The sequence below is a fragment of the Aphidius gifuensis genome, linkage group LG1 (assembly GCF_014905175.1).
Source record: "Aphidius gifuensis isolate YNYX2018 linkage group LG1, ASM1490517v1, whole genome shotgun sequence".
In the NCBI taxonomy this organism is placed as follows: Eukaryota; Metazoa; Arthropoda; class Insecta; order Hymenoptera; family Braconidae; genus Aphidius; species Aphidius gifuensis.
Window position 1 is genome coordinate 26,501,847 of NC_057788.1, and position 24,724 is coordinate 26,526,570.

General features: G+C 26.6%; 2 protein-coding genes and 2 long non-coding RNA genes across 4 annotated transcripts; 3 read left to right on the forward strand and 1 right to left on the reverse strand.

Annotated features, from left to right (window-relative positions):
- Positions 1 to 111: 111 nt before the first annotated feature.
- Positions 112 to 2,638, forward strand: LOC122858048 (ATP-dependent RNA helicase DDX24-like; the record flags this gene model as incomplete). Its single annotated transcript, XM_044160702.1, has 2 exons — positions 112 to 449; positions 527 to 2,638. Coding segments are annotated over exons 1-2 (2,271 nt in total), but the record flags the coding sequence as incomplete, so codon positions are not given.
- Positions 2,639 to 2,995: 357 nt separating this feature from the next.
- Positions 2,996 to 14,578, reverse strand: LOC122858091. Its single transcript, XM_044160777.1, has 5 exons — positions 13,351 to 14,578; positions 12,329 to 13,148; positions 5,193 to 5,336; positions 4,322 to 4,617; positions 2,996 to 4,209 (listed from the first exon to the last, which is right to left on the reverse strand). Exons 2-5 carry the CDS (start codon positions 12,639 to 12,641, stop codon positions 3,160 to 3,162), a joined length of 1,803 nt encoding a protein of 600 aa, XP_044016712.1. The 5' UTR covers positions 12,642 to 13,148; positions 13,351 to 14,578; the 3' UTR covers positions 2,996 to 3,159.
- Positions 14,579 to 14,642: 64 nt separating this feature from the next.
- Positions 14,643 to 16,422, forward strand: LOC122858104. The gene is made up of 3 exons (XR_006374279.1): positions 14,643 to 14,755; positions 15,973 to 16,057; positions 16,155 to 16,422. It is a non-coding gene; the product is annotated as an uncharacterized LOC122858104 (long non-coding RNA).
- A 109-nt stretch (positions 16,423 to 16,531) lies between these two features.
- Positions 16,532 to 24,266, forward strand: LOC122858098. Its single transcript, XR_006374278.1, has 3 exons — positions 16,532 to 16,583; positions 17,342 to 17,556; positions 23,672 to 24,266. It is a non-coding gene; the product is annotated as an uncharacterized LOC122858098 (long non-coding RNA).
- The last annotated feature ends 458 nt before the right edge of the window (positions 24,267 to 24,724 follow it).

Consider the following 24,724-nt stretch of genomic DNA (forward strand, 5'->3'; position numbering starts at 1 on the left):
ATACTAACAGATTGCATTACCTGGTTATACCGCGCGCTACCTTTGATTTCTACACTCTCTCCTGCTCTCTCCGTTGCTCTTTCTATCAACATTTCGATTTTCGAAACACACACATTCACACAGATTAATCGAGTGAAACATGTGGTTCATAATTTAATATTTGAGGTTAATAAAATAATAACAGTTGATAATAAATAATAATTGTTACTAATTATTGTCAGTGCTTTTGACAACAAGTGATTGTTTATAAATATTTATTAATTTATTATTAGAGTATCAATAAAAAAACAATGAAAAATAAAGTAAATAAATATAATAGTGAAGGTAAATGGGAGCCTCTTAAATTAGAGGGTGATTTTTTGTCTGATGGTGGTATTCAAGGTTTGATAGGAATAGAAGAATTAACTGACTACAATTGGGAAAAAGAAAGTAAAACATCAAAAAGAAAGGTAAATAAATATTTAAAAAAAACAATAACCCAATAAATAATTTCTATAACAATAAATATTTGTATATTTGATTTTAGCAGTTAGAGGAAAATTTAAATGAAGCAATTGATGATGAATTGATTAAACAAGTTGAAAAAAAAAAGAAAACAAGCAAACAAACTAATCAACAAACAAAAGTTCGAAAACCTAGACTTAACGATGAAGCATTTGTTAAGCCAGAGGATATTGTGGAATCAGATGAGGAATCATCAGGACCATCTGATTTTAACAGTGCAGCATGGGCCTCACTTGGAGTACCATCAGTAATTATAAAAGCATTGAAGGATCAAAATTTTACAGCACCAACCAATATTCAAAGCTTAACACTTGCTCCAGCAATTTTAGGACGTAGAGATGTTTTGGGAGCAGCTGAAACAGGCAGTGGTAAAACACTGGCATTTGCTATTCCAATTTTAGCTGGAATAATGGAATTAAAAGCTGAAAAACAACATGATACTATTGATGAAGAAAAAGAATCAATGTCACTCAATAAATCTGGCTCAACAAATGATAATTGGATTGTTAGTTCTGACAATGAGTCTGATCAAGATAATGATAATGAATTTAATGATGATGATGATGATTTAAATTCTGATGAAGACAATTGTAATAATGTAAATGAAGCACAAGGAATTGGTTGTGTTAAAGTTATTGATAATATGGATTTTAGTGAAATAACTGGTAAAAAACAAATAATTAAAAAACCTTTGTATGCTTTAATATTAACACCAACAAGAGAACTTGCTATTCAAATAAAAAATCATATGTGTAAAGCAGCAAAATATACAGGTATTAAAATAGCTGTTGTTGTTGGTGGAATGGCAGCTGTAAAACAAGAAAGAATTTTAAGTAAAGGTCCAGAAATTGTTATTGCAACACCAGGTCGTTTATGGGAATTAATTGATCATGGTAATGAGCATTTAAGTCAATTACCATATATAAAATATTTAGCAATTGATGAAACAGATAGAATGTTAGAAAAAGGACATTTTCAAGAACTTCATCAAATTGTTGAACGTATGAATATTAATGAACTTGCTGTAAAACAACGTCAAACATTTGTATTTTCTGCTACACTTACATTGGTTCATGACATTCCAGATTATTTACAAAGAAAAAAAAATAAAAATAGTAAAAGTAAAATTTTTAAATTAACATCTGGTCAAAAATTACAAAAAGTTATTCATATGTTACATATTAAAAATCCAAAAATTGTTGATGTAACACAAGAAAGAGGTACTGCTGGTACATTAACAGAATGTCGAATAACTTGTACAATTGATCACAAAGATTATTATTTATATTATTTTTTGCAAAGACATCATGGAAGAACATTAATTTTTTGTAATAGTATTGGTTGTGTTAAAAGATTAGCACAATTATTTAGTATTTTAGATTGTCATCCATTACCATTACATGCAAGTATGCAACAAAGACAAAGATTAAAAAATCTTGAAAAATTTCAAGAAGATCCAAATGGTATATTAGTTGCAACTGATGTTGCAGCAAGAGGTCTTGATATACCAAATGTTGAACATGTTATTCATTATCAAGTACCAAGAACATCAGAGAGTTATGTACATCGTAGTGGTAGAACTGCACGTGCACAAAAAGAAGGTATTACTGTACTGATGATGGAACCATCAGAATTACAAAATTATACAAAACTTTGTAAGACACTTGGTCATACTCAGGATATACCAACATTTCCTGTTATTGATAAACTTTTAATATCAGTCAAAGAACGAATTAATATTGCCAGAGAAATTGACAAATTAGAGCTGATGTCTAGAAGAGACAATGTTCAAAAAGGCTGGTTAAAAAATGCCATTGAAGAAATGGATTTAATTCTTGATGAGGATCAATTAGAAACAACAATGGAATCCAAAGAGACTGCTGATTTAAAAAGACAGCTAAAATCAAAACGAAAAGAATTAGAACGACACTTGTCTACTCCATTATTTCCCAAAGGTTTCTCTGGTAAATATTTGGAGCAAAACATTGATACACCAATGTTACATGACAACAGTAAAACAGCCATTCAAGTTATGAAACAGTCTCTCATTGATGGTCCAAAAATTAAAAAAAGAAAAATAATTATATCTGCACAACAAAAACAAGAAATAATAAATAGAAAAAAAAATATGAAGCGTTCTAAAAAAAACTAATTGTCAAATAAAAATATTACATTTTTTGTTTTATCACATATTTTTTGTTTATGTATTTTTATTTCATATATATTAGTCCTATAAATTTTTTCTATATAAAAATTGAGCTGTTTGATACTTTTTCGTTTTTTTTTTTTTTATTTTATAACAAATAAGACTATATTTTTTTTCGTCGAATAACAGCTATAAAAAAAAAAAAATAATATTTATTCTAAAATGTTATTTACATGAGACTCATCAGTAGTACAAAATCGAAAAAATAAAGGAAAAAAAAAAAAAAAGTCTATATAATTATAATACAATATTTTTTTTTTTTTTTTTTTTTCAGTTAATTTAAATGTTTTTTTTCCAATGGCAGGTAGTACCTATGAAATTAGTCTCTCTTATATTAATTTTTCATATACTTTTTTTTTTATAAAAAAAAAAAATTGAAATAAAAAAAACGACTAAATAATTATAAACACAAAAATTTGTCTAGATAATTTCAAGTATTTTTCGAAATATCAGAAAATTGTGTTATAAATGGCATCATCCTCAGTGCTGATAATTGAATCAATTTGTTGATTTGATATAATTGAATTAGCATAACGTTCTTCTCTTATATCTTCAATATACGATTCATTACTTTTAACAATAATTTTAATTCTTGCAATAACATGACTACCAGGACAACTATTATTAACTATTGTTTTTTTATTGGTCCCTTCAGTCTCACATATTTCTGAATAAATATCATCAGTTTTAACGACACATGTATGTTTTGATGGTGGTGATGGTAATGGTGTTAAACTGTCTCTAACTCTAGCATAATTTGGTTGTAATTCAACCTTAACTGGTGTTTCAAGAACACTTGTTGATACTGATCTTTGAACTGGTAATTTTGTTGAATTTTGATGATGATTTTGCGATGTAACATCCGGTTCAAGACTTGAATACCGTTCCTTGGCCTTGACAACAACTTCCGGTTTAATAGCAAATGTAAATGATGCTGATTTTTTAGCTGGATTTCTACTTCGTCCACCTCCTTGTGTTAATTTTGTTATACGTTCTAAAAATCCATTTGATGAATTTTGATTACGTGTCTGACTACGTTCTCTTACTGTTGTTTTTTTTAATTGTTCAATACCTTCACGTAAACTTTGTAATATTGGCTTTGTTTCATTTTTAGTTTTATTATTAATTTTTTTTAAATGCATTTCACGTGATTCATCAACAATTGGTGAATTTATAACTAGAGGTACATTAATTTTTTGTGGTGCAACTCTTGGTTCAGTTGCACGATCACCAACAGCCCGATTACATGCTGCTAATAATCTTTGCATTTTTGGTGATGTTAAAAGTCGTGCCTCTGATGGATAACCTAATCTTGCTCTTCTTACTCTTGGTGCACCAATTCCCGATACAACAAGTTCCAACATTTCTGGATTATTAACTGGTCTTTCTGGTAATACACAGCCAAGTACTATTGAACCTCTTGTTGATGTTTCAAGTTGCATAAGACCACCGTATTCTCTTGGTAATGGTATTGGTAGTGGACCTGCTACCAGTCGAACCTTAAAAATTTTAATAAATACAATTTAAATAATTATAAAATTATTTTATATTATCAAACATGACGTTATAAATATAATTATAATTTAATTTATTTTTTATTTTATTAATTACCCTGAGTGGCAATGCTCGCTTGGCAAGATGATGCACCCTGTAGAGTACAGCATCACTTCCTGTATCTGTACTATTGCTTTGACATATTGCATAAAATTCACCACGTCCTGATAAGGCTGCAAATACTTCACGACCATGAGAATCTAAACATTGTGCATATTGATCCTTTTCTGAGGTACCACCTGTTATTCCAAATGAACTGTATTTTCTGGTGTCTTGAAATACTGCTACTAATCGCAATACTTCACCAGCTCTTATAGTTGTTTTTGTATAATGTGCTCTGAGATTACCATCATCTGAAATAATTAATTATTCATTTATTTATATATTTAACACTATTATTATCGTGAATTTAATTACAATAGTGTATATGTATATATTATAAAAATTATGTAATAAATTTATCAAGTCGTATGATGGTTAGTATAAAGTATATATGAATCGAACGGTATATATTTATGTTTATAAATGTCTTTACGCGACACTCGTTCGATTGCATTCCGGTTGAAACGTTTGTATATCATTCTTTTGGTTGATCTTGATCCGGGAAGAAACACCGGTTTCAATACATATGTATTGATGTATGATAGGTGTTAAGTATGTGTGTTAATACTGCTATATATAATGTATTGCAAATGTATTATATATACCGGTTCAATATCATCCCGTAATTCAAGTGACATTCTGATTTGATGGTGAATATACACGAGTGATTGCCAAGAGACATTATGATCTTTGATAAGTTAAAATATCTTGCGGTAGGATAAGATATAGTTGAAGCAATTAATTTAATTTATTATATAAATTTCAAAAAGATATACCTATGCATATTTATATTTAATTATTGACTTAATTTTAATGATTGACTTACCCATTTTTGTGTGCGTGAGAGTATATGCACGCAATGGTGCTGCAAGAAGAAATGCTGGTACACCAGCTCGTACCAAATTCTCAACACGTCTATAAACTCGAGCACTACCCATTGAATTATTTCCTGACACCACAGAAAACCATCCTGAAACAAATTAAAATAAATACAGAAAATTAATATTTATAAATAAAATAATCAAAATATTCTTGCAACAATTATCCAATTATATTATTATATTTATTTTATTTTTTCAATAAATAAATATATAATTATTATTTATTTTTTTTTAAGAAAAACTAGTTATTTATATAAAAATAATTTATCAGCTTTTTTTATAAATTATTTTTAATTTTTTATTCAAGTAGAAAAATCATGTTGAACAAGTTTTAAAATAACGTGTGCGATCGTGTGTCAAGATGGCATAATAAAATGTCATTTTTCATAAGGCCATTTGTATAATATATAAAAATAAATAATAATATATATTTTAAATAAAATTAAAAATAGTCAAGTTGATAAGAAAATTAATGTAATAAAAACATTGCTATTTATAAAGATTATGCTAATGAGACAAGATGATTTTGTTTATTTTTATTTTTTATTTTATTATCATATGTAATCGTTTTATCTATGATGATGTTAAATAAGAAAAAATAAATAAATAGATAAATAAATTTTACAAATAAAAAATTTAGGGCTATATAGGTAACATTTAACTTGGCTCTTTAAGATATACCCAATTAATTAATAATCCACAATCACGCGACTACCATTAATAGTGTTCCTACTTGTATTTGCATCAGTACACGGTCAATAGACAACTTAATTTTTTTTTCTCTTAATTTCTATATATACTTATTTACCTTTATTTATTTTTTATTATATTGGCCTTGAACTTTTTGCATATATCAAGGTTAAATGAAATTAATCTTAATTAATTAATGATCTAAACGACAACAACGCGCCACGTTTTCTTAATTTGTTACCAGATGAATTTTCTCATTCTCTTTGTGGATACATATATATATTTATTAAGTATATATATATACTTGATTCAAACACGTTACAGAGAAATTCCATTGGTGCAGTCACGTAGCCATTAAGCAAACTCAAGTAAGAGAAAAAGAGCTTTGATAAATTGTTGGTAATAAATTTAGCATTCTTGATGGGGTACGAAAATTTTCAGCTAGCTGTTACAAGAAGTAAATTCAAAATAGTTAAATAAAACAAAATATATATAAAAAATATTAAGCCATGATAGTATATCCATTATGTTAAGCTTCCTCGTTTTGAAGTGCAACTTCTTGTTTTGAGGTATGGCACTTGTAAAAATAAATAAAATAAATAAGTAAATATATAAATATATATCACGAAATAACGTTTAAGTAATAGTATGATTTTGAATGTGCACGTAAATGATGATGATGAACGTGAGTAGTAGTTTTAACGAGGCTATTTTGAAGCATGATTTTTCATATAGTCAAAAGAAAGACAAGTAAATAATATAGAGTAAAATGAATCTCCCAGAGATGAACAGTTAGCTCTAGATATAATATTTGCTTATTTTAAAATTACTTTAAAACTGTTTAGGGTTTTATAAAAAAATATAAAACAAATAGAAAAAAAAAAAAAAATTGTAATAAAATAAAATTGGGTATAACTGGAAATATAATAATGTTACTGACACTGACCCGTTTTCTTTATATACATGCTATCATCACAAAGTAAATATAATAACCATCTTCAGTGCACAATGCACGCTTTGCCACAGCGACCAAGCAATTAAACGTCCAAGTGTACAAAGTTTTTGTCAGTTTTCTTGGAAAAATCGTGCAACAAGATGAGAGAATAAAATTCATGACTTTAAAAATAAATAAATAAATAAATATGACCAAGCGTATATATATAAATAAATAAATAAAAAATTGAAATAAGTAGAAAAATAAACAAGAAATACCGATTAAAGTTAATTGAGAAAGAAGAAAAGAAAAGTCTCATGAACGTGTCTCTTATGTTTTATAAGAATATAAACGTGTGTGCAGTATATATATGTTTTTTTTTTATGGCACGATTTCCGTTATGTCATCCATTAGTGGAGTCTTTGAAACTCCTCATGTGGTCACGTGCGCTACCTGGTTGATACAAGGAGAGGTAATAAAAATTAAAAAAAAATACAATAACTTTATATTAAAAAATAAAACCCCCATCGATTAGTACAAAATGAAGCTACACTTTTCATCTTGTACCAGGTTAAAAATTTCAAATATATAAATTTACTTTGGTTAACATCACCATGGGTTTAGACAGGGTTGAGTCACATATCCATCTCATCTAGCGGTACCTCCCGTGGTCAAATTCATCCTTTCAACATTTTTCATTATTCCATTATTATTATATATTTTATTATAATCTGATGCTAAGGTTCAAAAGCAGAAAGATATATTTTATAATATAAATTATAGTATTATGAAATTTTATTCACTCATGAATTTTTTAAATTAATTATTTTTTAATGAACAAATAAGATGTCCAGATGATGATGATCATCATCATCATCATTCATCAAGATATTATGCCAACTTACTTTCTCTCATAAAGTGCTTTTGATAATTTTATATTTGTAAATAGTCTTTTAAATTAACTTGAGAAAATTTTTTTTTTTTTTTAATTTTATTATCTTGAAAAGATGAAAATTGAGAATACAAATAATTTTGCGTTACAAAAGGTGACCTTTTAATTAAGATTATTTTATTCGCATTTTTTTTTTCTTAATAGTCTTTGTGTCTTTTATTTCCATTTTTATATTGGATCACACATTGAACATTATTAACATTACCATCATAATCATGATCACCATTGTTGAATTAAAAATACCAAGGATATATACTTGAATTTATTTATTTATTTCAATTATTTTTTTTCATCTTCCGGACAGACTAATTAATTTATATGCAATTTGATTTAATTGCTTTGATGAAATAACGAGTGCCAAGTTAGCCTTGTTAATATATAAAAGTTATTTGTTAGTAAATTTCTCACGAAGCATCAGTCCGTTTTATATATCTGATAATTGTTTATTTTTTATTTTTTTTTAATATTTATTTTTCAATTTAACAGACATAATAAATATTTTTTAAATATGTTGTTGATTTTATGGTGGTTCAGTCTATGAATTTTTGGGTCACATATTTTCTACAGATTTTTTTTTTTTTTTACTTTTTTTTTATGTGTAGTCGGTACATCTGTTGGTTGAGGGATGAAAAATAATATCTTTTGTTGAACAAACTAAACATGAACATGACGCGGGTCATCTTGAAATTGTTGCTTATATTTGATCCATATGCTATACCAGCAGCCTTCGAGGGTGCTCCAGCTGCAAATGCATGAATACCCCCACAGAATTTTCAAGAAGATTAATCTCAATTCACAACACCTTTCTCTGCACCCGCACAAAAAAAAAAAAGAAAAAAAGAAAGAATATAAAAAAGAAATTTTCTTTTATATATATATTTAATTTTATTCTTTAGCTTGTCTCGTCTTTATTGTTATTCTATAAATTTTTTTATATCATCTTTCGCTTTTTTTTTTTCCCTTGTACAGTGGTGACCTCGGGTGCACCCTGGTTCACGATCAGCTGATGGTAGAATATTATTCGTGTCACGCGTTGGGGCAATGAACTCACAAAGGCACTGAAAATACATAAATTCATGTATTGATCTAGATCCTCAAAACAATTTCATTTAAATTTTCAATATTGAAATTTTTTTATTAGCATATATATTTTTTCTTTTCGTTTGTTTTTATATCCATGTATTTTTTTTTAATTTTAAAAACGAAAATTTTCAATACAAGTAGCTGCTTCTAAAATTTTATGTGGCAGTTTTATTAACTTATTAAAACAAAAAAATTGTGTTTAAACTCCCCGTGGTGAAAAAAAAGCTCAGTAAATTTTTCATAAGTTTCAATTATGGAAAAAAATCAAAAGATTACTAGCCAAAGGCGCGTTATTACTCTCGTAATATTAACGAGTAAAAATATTTATTGTGAATCATGTTTTGTAAATTTTCTTAAAAATAACTAGCAGTAAATTGAATATATTTTTCAACAAGACTCACTATTTTATCACTGTCTGTAAAATAATAAAAGCGTGGGTGGGTGTTCAAGAACCGCTAATCAATCAGTCGTATAAAGTGCCTCGATGCGGGAAGTCGTCGTCTGCATTGGACCCTTTATTGTGCGGGTTTTCTTGCATGATTTTTATCTTAATTTTTTCAATAAAAACAAATTTTTTTTCCTACATTTTATTTCCGGAGTAGACTCTGAATTTTCATATCCATAATTGAAACTTTCGGAAAATTAATTTAATAAATTAATAAAACTTTCATATATGAGGTTTTTGAAACGACATTTGAAGCCTTTATAAAAAGGAAAAAAAAAATAAATCCATATATAAAATTGTATAAAATTATTTCAATTGAAAATGAAATTTGTTGACCGAGAAAATGATAAATACAAAGTAGACAAGGCGATTCATACTCACGCACGTGTGCGACCGATAAACGTGACCAGTTGTCCTGACGACGTTTAACACGACGGAACGAAACTATATTATGCCATGGTATGTCTAACTAAATTCCACGGTATTCTGTCATCTTGCGCAATTGATAGAAAAAAATGAATTAAAAAAAAAAAAGAAATCATAAGTATATAAAACGTGTATCATATAAATATATAAAAGAAAAAAAAAAAACCACAAGACACATTTTACAATATAATCCTGCAAATCCGGTACGTCAAAAATGAAATACTAATAAATTTAAATTTCATAGTCATTAAAAATGATTAAATTTAATTCTTTTACGTGATTTTGATATATCAAAATGTTTTCTGACACATATGCAAAAGAATAAAATAAAAAAAAAACAATTATAAACTAGAGGGAACAAAATAATATTAAAAAATGAAATAAAAGATCAAAGGATACATATATAAAAATCAATAAAATAGCTATATACTTATGAAAGAAAGGAAGATGATAATTACTCCACAATTTTTATATATACTGTTGATATCCTTGACACAAGATTGTCATATTAAAAAAATGCGTAGGTGAAAAAGAATGTCATTACAAAATGTACAAATAAAGATGAAACAACAATTGATGGCCATTCTAGGAGTGATAGGAATTACATATCGTAACTAATTTTAATTATTTATTTACAAATGAAATAAATAAATAAAATATATATAAGGCTAATCATCTATAATCAATACAGTTTATATTTTTTTTTTTCGTCAATGATTGCAAAGAATGAACCTTTCCAAAATAATTTGTAATCTGTGACATTAAATATGTTTAAATGCCTGTCAATCTTTTGTCAATATAATTAAATATTAAAATAAATCACCGTGGGTTAAATAAGTCAAGGTCATTATAAATACACACCTTAAATTATCATGATATTATTAATATTAATTATTTTGTAATGAATATAATTATTGCATATTAAAAAATTTTCACGTGTTTTTTCGTATAATTTTGTTGACTGCACATTTTAACCAGATTATATTTAAATAAATATATGAGTTCAAAATTATACATAATAAATAATAATACATATATAATTGGTATATAATATGTACATAAAAATATATATTTATTTATATATGTAGGTGTTAAAAAGTTGTTGAGTAATATGTTACAGCAAGTGAAAAAAAAAAAAAAAAAGGTTTCTCAATACTAACGTGTATATCGTCACGTTATATATGTAGAATTTTCATTGCTTGGCAGACTCATCGACATCTCTCGAGTTCTCTTTCAATACGAGAGATGAACGATAGAACAAGTAGGCCCTCTTAATGGCTCTTATCCACAAGTACATTGCCTCGTCAGGGTCACGTGCTGCAAATTGATCACGATCCAACAAATAAAATAAATAAATCTATACGTAAATCTATTCTTTGCAATTCATGTTATTTTTAAATTTTTATATGAAAAAATCAATTATTAATTAATTTTTCTTTTTTGAAAGAATGCAATTTATATCTAATTATCTTGAGAAAAAATTTTTAAAAAAGTTGGATTAAATTTATTTGGGGATCTCTATTGGTGTTGAATATTAAAAAAAAATTAGTCGGATTTTTAAATATAGCTAGCATACATTTTTTTTATTAAGCTTTATAAATTTAATTTATATATTTTAGTTTTTTTTTTTTTTTAATTAAAATTCAACACAGCTGATGATCAAGAAAGAAATTTTGTTTTTACGTTAAAAAATATTGTTATGATAAAAAAAAAAAGATTTTATCACTGTAATTTTATTCAAAACTATTATAGTTTTTTATTTTTCTCTTTGTAAGTTTACTACACTATTTATGATGATTTAAAAAATTTTTTTTATTAGGTTGAAAAATCTCAAAGGTCAGTGTTACGGTAGATATACATGACAGGCACTTTATGCTCGTCACGAAATGAAAATCAAGGGTCCCTTGATGGTAATTCAACGAACTCGAATTGCGTGTTTCTAACAATACGACATAAAATACACACCTTGGGATTATTATTTTTCATAACTTATATAGTTTTCATTTTGTACACATTATTCACTTTTTTATCCCTGTATTTTTTATAGTTCAGTAATTACTATTTTTTCAGTAGAATAATTTTCAATTAAAAAAATTATTTAAACTATGATTCTAATAGAATAAAAAAAAAAACATTTAATTATCTCATTTAATTCTATTCTTTCACTGAATAATATTATTTATATTTTTTTATTGTTTAATTTTTTTCTAGAAAAAATTAATTTTATTTAAAAAAAATAATATAATTTTCTAGTTTTATTCATCAAACAAAATGTATACATTAATTTAAAAGTGTTGGTTATATGTTTGCTTTATGAATTTTGTTATTATTAAAAATACAAAAAATAGTTACTTATGTGTAGAAAAAAAGAGAAGAAAAAAAATTTTCTCGGCAAGATAATAATTTGCGGGAAACGAGTTTTCCCATCGTACCAATGAAAAAAAATTAAATATATATAAAAATGAAAGCATAGATGATGATGATGGTGATGAAAGAAAAAAAAAAAAAGTAAATTAAAGAAGAGAACTATGATAACGGTATCACAACTTACCCGGATATCCCTCGGGAATGACTATTTCCGGTCCGATCTTGACATCATGACGGTAACGATGTATCAACAGGGTGGCAGTGACACGTAATGATCTTTGTTGTTGTTTGTATAATAATACTGGACGACCACCAGTATCTTCAAGTCTCACAACTCTTGGCAATGAAAAACGATCAAGAAATTCATCTAATGGCATAAAATTACCACTTGAATTTGAATTACCCTCAGCAGTTGCTTCACGTGAACTTGGTAGTGATTTTGGCAATGATGCCACTTCACCACTTGACATTGTTGAAAATTCACCATTTGATGACATTTTCTTTTTTTTTCTTATAAATTGTATATTATTAATATTAATAAGAACAACTACAATAATATATTTAATTAATTTATCAAATTCAAAATTAATTCATCACAGCTTATCACTTTTTTACGTTTCATTTGATTATAAAAAAAAAAAATATATATTCTTATATATATTTTTTAATTTTATCAGTTTAAAGTGGTATGTCACGTTGAATCATATTTGTTGAATTTACAGGTGACCAAGGATGGAAAAACCAGTATGATTGTCGAAAGTGCAGTTTGTTGATTAATAACTGGTTAAGAAATATATATTCACTTTCTTTGAATTATGTCATTGAGTTTTGTAGACACAAAAATAATAATAGTCACTGTCACTTTTTTTAATTGAAATAAATAGTTTTAGTATAATGTCTTGTTACGGCTCAAGGAAGACTCAAATCATCTGGAAACTCTGTGACCAATTTTGTTTTCTCGAGTGTATACTTCACGCCCCAAAGAATCTGATGTGGTTTGTCAACTGGATAAAATTATAGTTCCAAATCACTTTCTTTAAATTTTTTTATTATTACTACTACGACTATTATTATTATTTATTTTTTTATTTTTTACAATTATTAGATGTTGAGCTCTTGATCAATAAAAATTTTATATTTTTAAAATTATTATTTTTCTTTATAATTATATATTTATATATTAAAAAGAATTTTTTTAATTTTTACTTTTAAAAATTTACGCCTGCGGAAGTAACCTTGTATACAATACACTGTGATCAATTTTATATGTATTTAATTCAGGAGCAACTGAAATGTAAACTTGCTATCCATTGCCAGGAGCAACAGAACGCAGCGAGAAATCGACGATTTTATACATGCCCAAGCTTTGTAATTATATACGCCCCTGTTGTATCCTCCTTATCATTTACTCAGTCGTCAATTTTACTGAGTATAATAAGAGTTTTATTATAGATGAAAATTATCTTGTGGTGGTCAGAAATCAAAGTGAAACTAAAACAATTGGTCATGCACATACAAACCAATGTTATAATGATCAGAAAAAAAAAAAATAAAATAATTATAATCAATTCACTTGATTTGCAACGATGTATTTGGAAAAAAAAAAAAAAATTATTCAACTTTACAACGAAAATAAATAACTTGTTTTTTGTTAATTAATTAATTTTTTTTTTCTTTTTTTCTTTCAAAGTAAATGAGTCACTCAATTTCTTGTATCAATGACTCCATATCCAATGTATTTTACGTCAATCCTTTGAAAGATTAAAAAAAAAAAAAAAATTCCGTATCCATTGCTTGAAATTTCGACACAAACTTGATTCACTATGACGTTATATTTTTATTTCTGTTTTCTTATAAATTTTATTGCAAAAAAATTTCGAAATCTGAAACACTTGATTTTTTTTTTTATTTATTTGACGAAATAATTTTTGTATTTCAGTAGTTAAATTAAATGATGACTATTCTTAGGCACTTGTTTTTTTTTTATTCAAAAAAATTTACACTTTTAATATATACGCGGGAAAGAAAAAAAATTTAAATCTCAAGTATTACTTGTTAAATTATCACTAAAATTTTTTTCATCATTTTAACTCTCAATTTTACTTTGAAAAAAAAAACAAAATTACTTGCAATTTTCTTTATTTTTATTTTCTATAGATATATATAATCACTTGTGTTTTAAAAATAATTTGAACTTGATGTAATAATTAATTCTGTTGTAATTGAATGATTTTTCTAAAATAAAATTTATATGAACTTTATTAATTTTCATCTATAAATAATATCATTTAAAATAACAATTTCGTTATTTTTTTTCTGTATATATTTATTATTGTATCAAAAGATATATATATATATAAAAAAATATATAAATTTTGAATTAATAACCATTCGTATTTATTTGGTTTAGATCCGATCGGACCGGCGGACGCAAAGTCACTGACGCCTGGCAGCCGGCGACTCGAGTGTAAGATACTCACTACCACCAGTGAAATGATCCATCGGGATGGTTTTGTGTGAAGGTAAAATCACGTTAAACAACTACCATGAAGGATAGAAAAGAACCAACAAACGAGTAATAAAAGAGAAAGATAGATTGTTACCAATACAGGTAAAATATATATATTTTTTTATTTTTTTAAATAATAATAATAATAAATAAATAAATAAAAAAAATGCAGGTAGAGTATCACAAGTACAAAAGCATCGTTGAAGCACGTCCTCACCAAGGCGTGATGCCAGAGTATGTATTTTAAATGTATATGTATGTACCTATGTATATAAAGCTATGGGGTTTTGCAAATCGTGCTTCTTTAAAAGAAAATATACGCACTTACAACCTTCGCGTGCCTTTTATTCGACACAATACATCTACCATTGTGTTTAAATAGCTGAGAGAGTCTTGCATAAAATAAAATTAATAAAAAATTAAAGGGGAAAAATAGTAAAAAAAAAATAAAAAAAACATTAATATATATGATAAAAATAAGTAATAATACAAAATAATTATAATGGAAAAAAAAAAATTATAGAAAAGACTTTTATTTTTTTTTATTTTTTAATATTATTTTTATGTAATGTTTTTTACAAAATATTTATCTGATATTTATTTATTTTTCAATATTGCATTTTATGTATTGTACTTAAAGAAATGCAGAGAAAAAAAATATATATGTACAGTCAACTATCATGTCTAGAATAGACTGTAATACAACGGGAATCTATTTTATTTTAATATTATTATTTTTGTTTTTTATTTTAATTTATGTGAGTCTAGTTTTTTATGCGAGTAAAAATCATTTTAATGGAACGGCCTTGAGGTTTTGTTCTTGCGACCTCATGTATGTACTTTAAGGAGCTATTACTCATTACATTCATTAGTTTATTATTATTATTAATAATATAAATATATATTTTAAAAATATCAATTGAAATTGATAATTAATATGTTTGAATTAATCAACCATGTCGTCATCTAAATTATAATTTTATTATTTTACATTTTATATGTAAAATAATTGTTATTTTTAAAAAACTTTCATTGTATCTATTTTCTATTTTTATATTTTTCGTTTTCTCTTTTTTTTTTAATAATTTTTTTTGTCAAAATATTTTGCATAAAAGGAGTATATAATGTAAAGTTCATCTTGATTTCATAAATACCAGTTGCAAGATTCTCTTTCTTTGCGAATAAAACCCCAATCAGAATAATTCTCAGAAATCGTAGGTCAGATTCTTTGGTTGGGTTTTTTTTTTTTTTTTTTTTGATTTAGTTTAAAATAAGTATAAAAAAAAAAATACTATCATTACTATTATTATTATTTTCAGATTTCGTAGAACATCTTTTCTGCAAGTATCACAAATATATAATATCGAGGTCTTGAGGCACTGGAGAGAAATCATCTTGAAAAAGGTAAAAATAATATTATTTTTCTTATTATACTTATTTTTTAAAATTGTTTTTTATAATTTTTTTTTTTTTTTTTCTTCGCTGTGATTTCATGGAGAAGATAGAGAATCTAGATCTGGTATCTATACAGGTTGACTGTCCAGTTGTGAGAATTTTGAAATAATATAATGTCGAGAAATTGTGTGTACGTACGTGAGATTGAATTTTTAAAAAGCCTTGCAAGGACAAGGACAAGGACAAAAATAAATGTGAGAAAAAAAAAAAATACTTTGAACTTGGATGAAAACAGTACAGAAGAAAATTTAACACTTGGATAATATCTTACGTGAATGGATGAAATAAATTTGCAATTAACAATTACGTATATTTAACATGTACGTAGCACGAGCCAGAATTATAATTGTTTTTTGTTTTTTTATAAATTTAATTTTTGTTTTTTTTTTATTTTTATGATTTTCTGTGGTTTTACCCTGATCGCTCAGAGGCATGTCCAGATGTCGGGCGAGTACTTAATGGAGTAACGCACAAGGTAAATGAAGTTAAGTATCCAACATTGCCAAGCTCACCAAGATGACAGGTGCTCTACACATCTTGTCAACTCTCTCTTTTATATATTTTTTTTTATTGTTTAATTATATTTTTTTGTTAATCCTTTTTTTTTGTTTATTTCTTTTTTTTATTTATGTAAATTTTTGGTCTCTTTTACAATAAGCCGCGGAAGTTTCTTCCTTTTAGTTGATCTTGACTTGCCTCAACCCCCCAGTCAAATGTAATTGCAAGTTACCTGGCAATTTTTATTGCTACCACTGCCACTTTACCAACACTCTTTTTATTTCATATATACATTGGTTTTTTTTTTTTTTTTTCTTTTTATTTTATTATTGTCGGGGTGTTGGGCTTTATGGTGTGGAGAAAAAAAAAATTATATATTTATTTTAAACTAAAGAGAATGAAAGCAATGAGAAAAAAAAAAAAAAAAAAATGCTGGAGAATTTAAAATGGAATTGGACAATGAGTCTGTCTCATAATGTCAACAGTGAATGGCTACTGTTAAAAATAATAATTCCACTTGACGATTCTTCGTATTTGCAAATGAGCTTTGTTCCTTCATAAAAAATATGTATTTTTTTCTTGTATTTTAAACATTGACTAATAATTTATTATCCACTAAAACATTTTATTGAGAAAAAAGTAAAAATCACTTAAACTTTTTTTCAAAAAATTTATTGACCTAGGACAAGAAAACTAATCAATTTATTAGACAACTGGATACTTTTATTTTAACAGATCAAGTGGAGACAGTGGTGTATTCCTTCTTTGTGTCAATTTCCTGGTCTTTTCACGTGAATAAAAACAAGATATCCTGGTTCACCCACGCAAATAAAATTGGATTCTTCAAGGCAGGCGTTGAAAGAGCCATAATATATATGAGAGACCAGCCAGAATCTTCCTGATTTCATGTGGCCACAATCGAGAAGTTGCAAAACGATTTCACGCTTATTGTAAGTAGTAAAAACACATATAAAACATAAAATCAAAAATTGAAACAAAAAAAAAAAGAAAGATATAATATTTGCAATAAATATTTACAATGTGGGTAGACACATTTACGATAATCATAAAATTAAAATTACCTGGCACGAAACGACGTGAATTAGATTTTTTATTTTAAATAAATATATAGCGATCAATTATTCGCAGTTATCTTAGAATACAACAATGCCCTCTCATCCTTTGATTTGAATTAAAATATATTCATTTTCATACATGTATTGATTATCAAATATAGTTAATGCCATGGTTGTCAGTATTTTGAATGCCAAGTAGCAGGTGTATACGAACAATGTCATATTCCACACCTTAATCATTGCGGATATACTAAATAAAAAAAAATACAACCTCCCTCTATTATCCCTCTCATGTAAATAAGTCATCTTGGACAATATTTCATCGTCTACGTGCATAATTTAGCCTCAGGACAATATTCCTTATATATTTCAGCCACATATATACGTTTATCGTTTAAACCCACAATTTAAAGCATAAATTTTGTTCAATATATCCTCATGAAAATTTGAAAAAATTTTTTTCTTATTTTACTCTCTTTGATAAATATGTTTTTTATTTTTTATAATTTCTATTTTCTTGATTTATGTTGTTGAGAAAATAAAAATATTCAATATCGTAAATCAAAATGTATGATTAGTTGGTGGAATTGGAAAATGTATGAGGATGATGATGATGATGTAGTTTGAGCTGACTAAAAAATCGAAAAAACTTTTTTCAAAGATATATATTTGAATGTGCCAAATATCAATCTCAAATCAATGTATATTAATACTACAAGGCGAACAAAATGAAAGACGATGAACCTTCAAGGCCACTGATCATGCCAATAAACCGGCGCTTGACCTGTGTATGATTTTTTTAGTCTGGCAAAGTGTACATATATATTTCATATATATACATATTATACCATGTGCGTTGAGATCGCATCAAGCGTTTCTTTCTTCACATATCCCCTAGTAAGATGCGTCCCACTACATCATTGGCCTTGGACAAAGTCGACGTACCCTTCGATGATCGCTCGAGGTGTACTCATACCATGAAGTACAAGATACATTTTATTTAACGTAAAGATTATGCACATCGATTTTTCGGTATATACGTATAATCATTTTTTTTTTATTTCATTTTTGAGTTGTTCTAAGTATAGACTGTATATATGTAGGTAAAACAAAAAGATTTAAAATCTAGAAATAATTTTTCCAAGGGACATATCTTTTTTAAAAAATCACAACCCATACGTTATCAAAAAGTAAAAATAGAAAAAGATAAGCTTTTAAATGAAATAAAAATGTAAATAAATAAATGTATATTTACATTGTCTTGAATACACAAGGTAGATTTTTTTAAATTATGGTTTACACCCTGTATATATTTTTTTCTGAATATACCTGAAGCAACTGCATGCAGGGAGATTTTTTTTTTTTTTCTTAACATTGAAAAGAAGAAAATAAACAGTGTTAACTTTGTGTAAACTATAAATTTTTTACATTTCTATTATATTATCTGTACTAAACTAAACTAAATTTATTTGTACAATTTTTCATATATATATAAACATGTACAGTACAAGTACCGCATATAAACCAAGCTGGTAAAAAATTTAAACTTGTTTCGTATATAAATATATATAAATGTGAGTAATTTTTTTTATATGTAAAAATGTTTTTTTTTTTTTTTATTATTTTAACAAAGAGACAAAGTTGTAGAAAATGATGTGGGACGATTTCTCAGTCTTTTCTCGGTGGGTATCTCCGGGCGAGGCGCGTTCAGGGTCGCTCAGTGTCCAGATCAGGCACGTCAAATATGCGGTCCACAAGATCGCGGATGGGAGGTTCCCTCTTGGACCATTATCTTCCGCGCAATGCAGCCCAGCCCCCGCAATTCCCCCCCTTTTATTTATTTATTTTTTTTTTACTTCTTATCCTCTCCTCTTCATCATCATCTTCAGCTTTGTAAAGCAACTCATCTTCAAGGTCTGCACATACCTTTTTAAACTAAACTAAATATTTTATTTTTTATTTATTTATTTTTGTATATATACCACGCGGAATTAAGATCCTTAAAACATTTTTTAAAAAATAAAGATAAATAACCATCTTTTGCTTCGTTATTGTACGTCAATATATTCAACTCGGTGCATATTGCTATTTTATGATTTTTTTAACAATAAATAAATAAATAAAATATAAGAAATAATAATAATTTACGACTTAAAGTTATATTGGCATGAGGAGATTTTTTAACAGAAGGGATACATACTGATTGTATATGTGTTTATTTATATTTCGAATGAAGTATAGAAAAAGATAAATAGATACATAGAAAAAGAGATGAAAAATCATGTGTGATACGGTGATAAAACGAGAAGAAAACCGAAAAACATACTGTGTGTACCGAGTCGGGTCCATGGTCATTACCTTGGCCTCACGTCTCTCTCTATTCTTATGTATTTCGTTTTTTTTTTACATCCTTTATTTTTTATTGTACATTTAAAAAAAAAACAATTTTTTTTTTCTTAGCTCGTCTCGCGCGCGTTGTGCATTCTTCTTCGCATAAATCTTTGTCGTTCACCCTTACCTTTTTCTCCTGTTTTTGCCTCGAGACTTTTTTTTTTTTTTTTAAACAGCAACAACCAGCCAAAAGATTCTTTTATATAAAATATATCCATTGCCAAAATACAAATGCACAGAAGTAAATTCACATGTTAAAAAATAAAAAAAATAAAAACAAACTCTTTAAAAATTAAATATGCAAGTTGTAATCACTATTATTGCAAAATGGGCGTTACCAATGTTTAATATCATTTTGCCAAAAACTCACGTGCATGCTATAAACACATCTTTTTTTATTTTTTAACATTCTGATTTTTTTAAATTTTCTTTCCAGTATATACAAGAGAGAAATAAAATTTTAGCAAGTGGTTTCAAAAAATTGTTATTTGACCACATTGTGGTCAATATTTTGAGCATTTTTTTATTTTTATTGGGCTGATGCATTCGATTTTTTTTACTGCTACATATGATGTCGTTGCTCAGTCATAATTTTTTTTCTTTGTGTTCAAAACCGCCAATTTCATATACTTGTCATTATATAAAAAAAAAAAAAAAAATTCAAAGTAATCTATATCTTTTATATTTAGGCTCCAACTTTGACTGTGAAGACTTAAACCAGACTAGTGCCATGATTTTTTTGAATATAAAAAATAAAAAAAAATTCATTCCTCGAAAATATACCAGTAGACACTTAATGCTTTTTTTTTATATGAATAATTTTTCAAGTTATTTATATTGAATAATAAGAATAATATATTATTTTAATTTATTTCAAATAAATAATAAATTTAAATCCATATTTACATTAAGTATAAATATATATATAGACGTTTGCTGATGACTGAGATATATTCTGAGATAATCCCTGATGCAAGTACTGATTCGAGAAAACTGGATCGAATGTATAATCGTTATGCAAGAGATTTTACGTGTGTTTTTAATTATCAGCAATGGATACAGATTTTATGTAGTTATGTTTATACATATGTCTTAATACATATATGTATAAAATATGTATAGCTAGGCAAATGTGGTATTTATAATCATGAAGTCACAGTGGGGTGATCGATCGATATCACGCAATGTATTAAACCACATGCATTTTAAATAGGATGATCATTTTCTTTAGCTACTGTTTGCGTGTATATAAATGATCATCACACTTTGAGCTACCGATAAGAAGGAATAAATAAAAAAATAAATATTTAAATATATTTTTATATATTTATTATTTAATTTTTTTTTCTTTCAATAGCATTAGCTATTTTTATATTTAATTAATTAATATTTATGTTATAAATATGAATAAATATTATTTATTCCCTCGGTTTTTTTTTTTTTTTTCATCAAGATTTACAATTTTTACAAATCAATTGCAAATATTGCAGTTATTCTCACGGAAGAAGGAAGAAAAAAATTGTCCGTTAGACACAGGATCAGTCAGTAAAGACTTGGACATATTTAAGTGAAGGCAAAATATACGTGAAAGAGGACAACGAAGAGAAAAAATAAAAATTCTAAAATGGATAAAAGTTTAAAAAGATCTTTAAGATTATTGTTGGTTGGGATTTGCAATGGACTATCAAACGCCAGTAAGGTCTAGCAAGAACATGTCAGTACTAACTTGTATTAATGTTGCCGATCAATTCTAATGGACATGGTTGCATCAGCATATATACCTGCAGACATTTGCATGCGTATATGTCTTGAACTCAATGGGAAAAATATTATGAGATTTAGATACTCAGTGGATGGTCCTACTGCAATATACCTCAGCAATACGACTTTCTGAGATCAACGATTCTCCTCAACTTTAGCAATAGTAATTTTAAAATAAAAATAAACAGAAAAGACTATCTTTATCACAAAAAAAAAAAATAAATAAATAAAAAAAACAACTTGTAAATTTTTTATGAATACAAGATTTATTTTTTTGATTTAATATAAAAGTAAAAATTTAAAAATAATAACAAATTATTTTGAAAATGCCTAAATAATTTTACATATATATATGTCAAGAGACAAATAATATACGCACGTACATATTATATGAGCTATGATATGTCTGAAGATGCAAATATAATCTTCATCATCATCATCATGCAGTGTACTGCCTGAAGCAAAATAATAAGTATTGTATATATGTATAACGTATATATATAAAAACATATACATAAAATATCGTGAAACGTGTCTCGAGTCCTGTCAAATACCTGTCAAAATGAACATTATGAGTGTGGCATGACACATACCGCTCTGCCAAGTGGTAACTCTCTGCGTCTCCCCATGAATAAATGATAGTGATGAACACTGAGCATCACTTTTTTTTTTTTTGTTTTTATATATATGAAATTATTTTCTTTTAAAAAATATTTTCACATAGATATACATACATCTTCTATGATTTTACATTGAAAATATACGAGGCATTATTGCATCAATGCTTCAGGCAATTTACACGTTTTTAGACTGAATTTTAACGTCTCTCAGCGTGATAATGATAATATAGCGAGGGCGTTACCAGAAACCCTCATAAGAGTGTGGTATATCCAAGAGATGGGAAGTTGAAGAGTCGAAAAGGTCAGAAATATATATACTCTCTCACATATCTTGCTATTAAATTACGAGGATATGTGCAGGAAAGTAGCAGCAGGTGAAATCATTTTTATTTTTTTTAATATTATTTTCTATTATATGTAATTTTACAAAACTGACTGTACACGCCTGTTTTTTTTTTCTCTTTTTTAACTCAGTGTGCTTTTAAACATGCTTTTTTTCTTTTTTCGTTAATAAAAATTTTAAAATAATATGTTTAAGAAAAAAACAAATGAAACTATAAATAAGTAGACATAGATAGTTGGCAATTGCTACTGATACTATAATTTTCATCTAAATATGTAATTTATTATGAAAAAATAATTAAAAATAATTGTTTCAACGTAAAAATAGTTAAAACAATGTAATGCACAAATAACGACACACCTCAATTTTTTGTTTCGTTATTTTTCTTTTTAAAATGAAAAATAAAATAATAATAATAAAAAAAAAAGGGTTGAAGATACGTTGTCTTTATAGTTTGAGAGGATGATGATGAGGATGGGTGAAGAGGTAAGGTAACCTGGGCGATATATAAATTACATGTCTGAACCCGGGAGCCCCTGAGGAAGGTAACGGGACATGGAGCACTGGTTTGTGTGGTGGGACAACAACCAACAACGACAACGATAGTCTTTTGCTTTTTCTGTTTTTAACTTGGCGTGACAAGCTGAAACCAATGACTACATAGCAAATATAAAAAATGCAATATTTCATTGTTGCATGACTTAAAAAATCAAATAAAACAAATGAATATTTATTGTTCAATATATCTAACATAATGAAATTAAAATTCTAATATTAATTATTAATCAAGCCAATTAAAATTATTTACATTCTGATTGTTTTATATAATTTCAAATAATTAATTTCTTGTTTTTTTTTTTTTTAAATGTTTCAGAAGACCTGATTACAAGCTGTCTCTGTGGTACCAGATGATCAACGATCCAACTTGTGATTAAAACGAGTTTTATTGATCAAACCTCTTGGGATATCAGTAGCAATTTAACCAACTATTTACACATATCAACTTTTCTTCATATGATTGTTGGAAATCATTTTCGCCCTCTGGGATATTTTGTTTGAATTTAAAAGAAAAAGGATTTAAAAAAAAAATATCTACAGTCTGACTTCCTGAATGATAAATATCGTTGTATCGTTTCAACGGTCCACTCGACTAGATAAACCATGCTTATTTGTACACCAAGGCGCCAGGAATATATACCTCTCGATCGTTACGTTGTCTCTTGAATGTATGTTCATATGTAACCTTAAGCTGAATATATATAAAAGGACGTTTTATCCAGTACAAAAACAAAAAACAGATAAAAACAAGTAAGATAAAGAAAAAAAATTATCCAGGACTGGAAGGACGCCTAGTTATATTCGTAACGAGGAAGCAACTTTTTGCGTGAGATCAGCAACACCCACACATTGACAATACACTTTCACATTTCTCATAAAGTGTACAACTATTACAGAGGCTTCTAACAAACAAAATGGTAAGTTACTATTTTTATAATATATAATATAAATAAACAAAAAAAATCATTATTCACAAAATACAGTGTACATGATGGAAAAAAAAATAATAAAAATATATACATACATGGTCATTGTATTTAAAAAATTTACAGAATTATGTAATCCAAAAAATTTAATATTATTGAAAATCAAATCAATTAATTAATACTTATACGCATGTATATTTATTTTATTTTTTTTTAAATAATTGCACAATTAAATGACTTTATTTGTTAAAATTTTGATCATTAGAAAAATACTATTTAATTAATTTTATTTTCTTATAATATTTTTAGAATTTTATTTGTTTATTTTTCTATTTCAAGTTTACTTATTTACTTGTTTATTTAAACTTGTTGAAGAATTTTTATGACAATTTTTCTCTGGTATTTTTCTATCTCTGTATATATTCCATGATTATTCGTGGAAG

Coding starts and splice junctions, on each gene's coding strand:
- LOC122858091 (XM_044160777.1), bottom strand. CDS start 12,641: ATGTCATCAAATGGTGAATTTTCAACAATGTCAAGTGGTGAAGTGGCA. Junction 5,337..12,328: donor CATTCCCGAGGGATATCCGG/GTAAGTTGTGAT, acceptor AATTTGTTTCAG/GATGGTTTTCTGTGGTGTCA. Junction 4,210..4,321: donor AGCGAGCATTGCCACTCAGG/GTAATTAATAAA, acceptor AAAATTTTTAAG/GTTCGACTGGTAGCAGGTCC.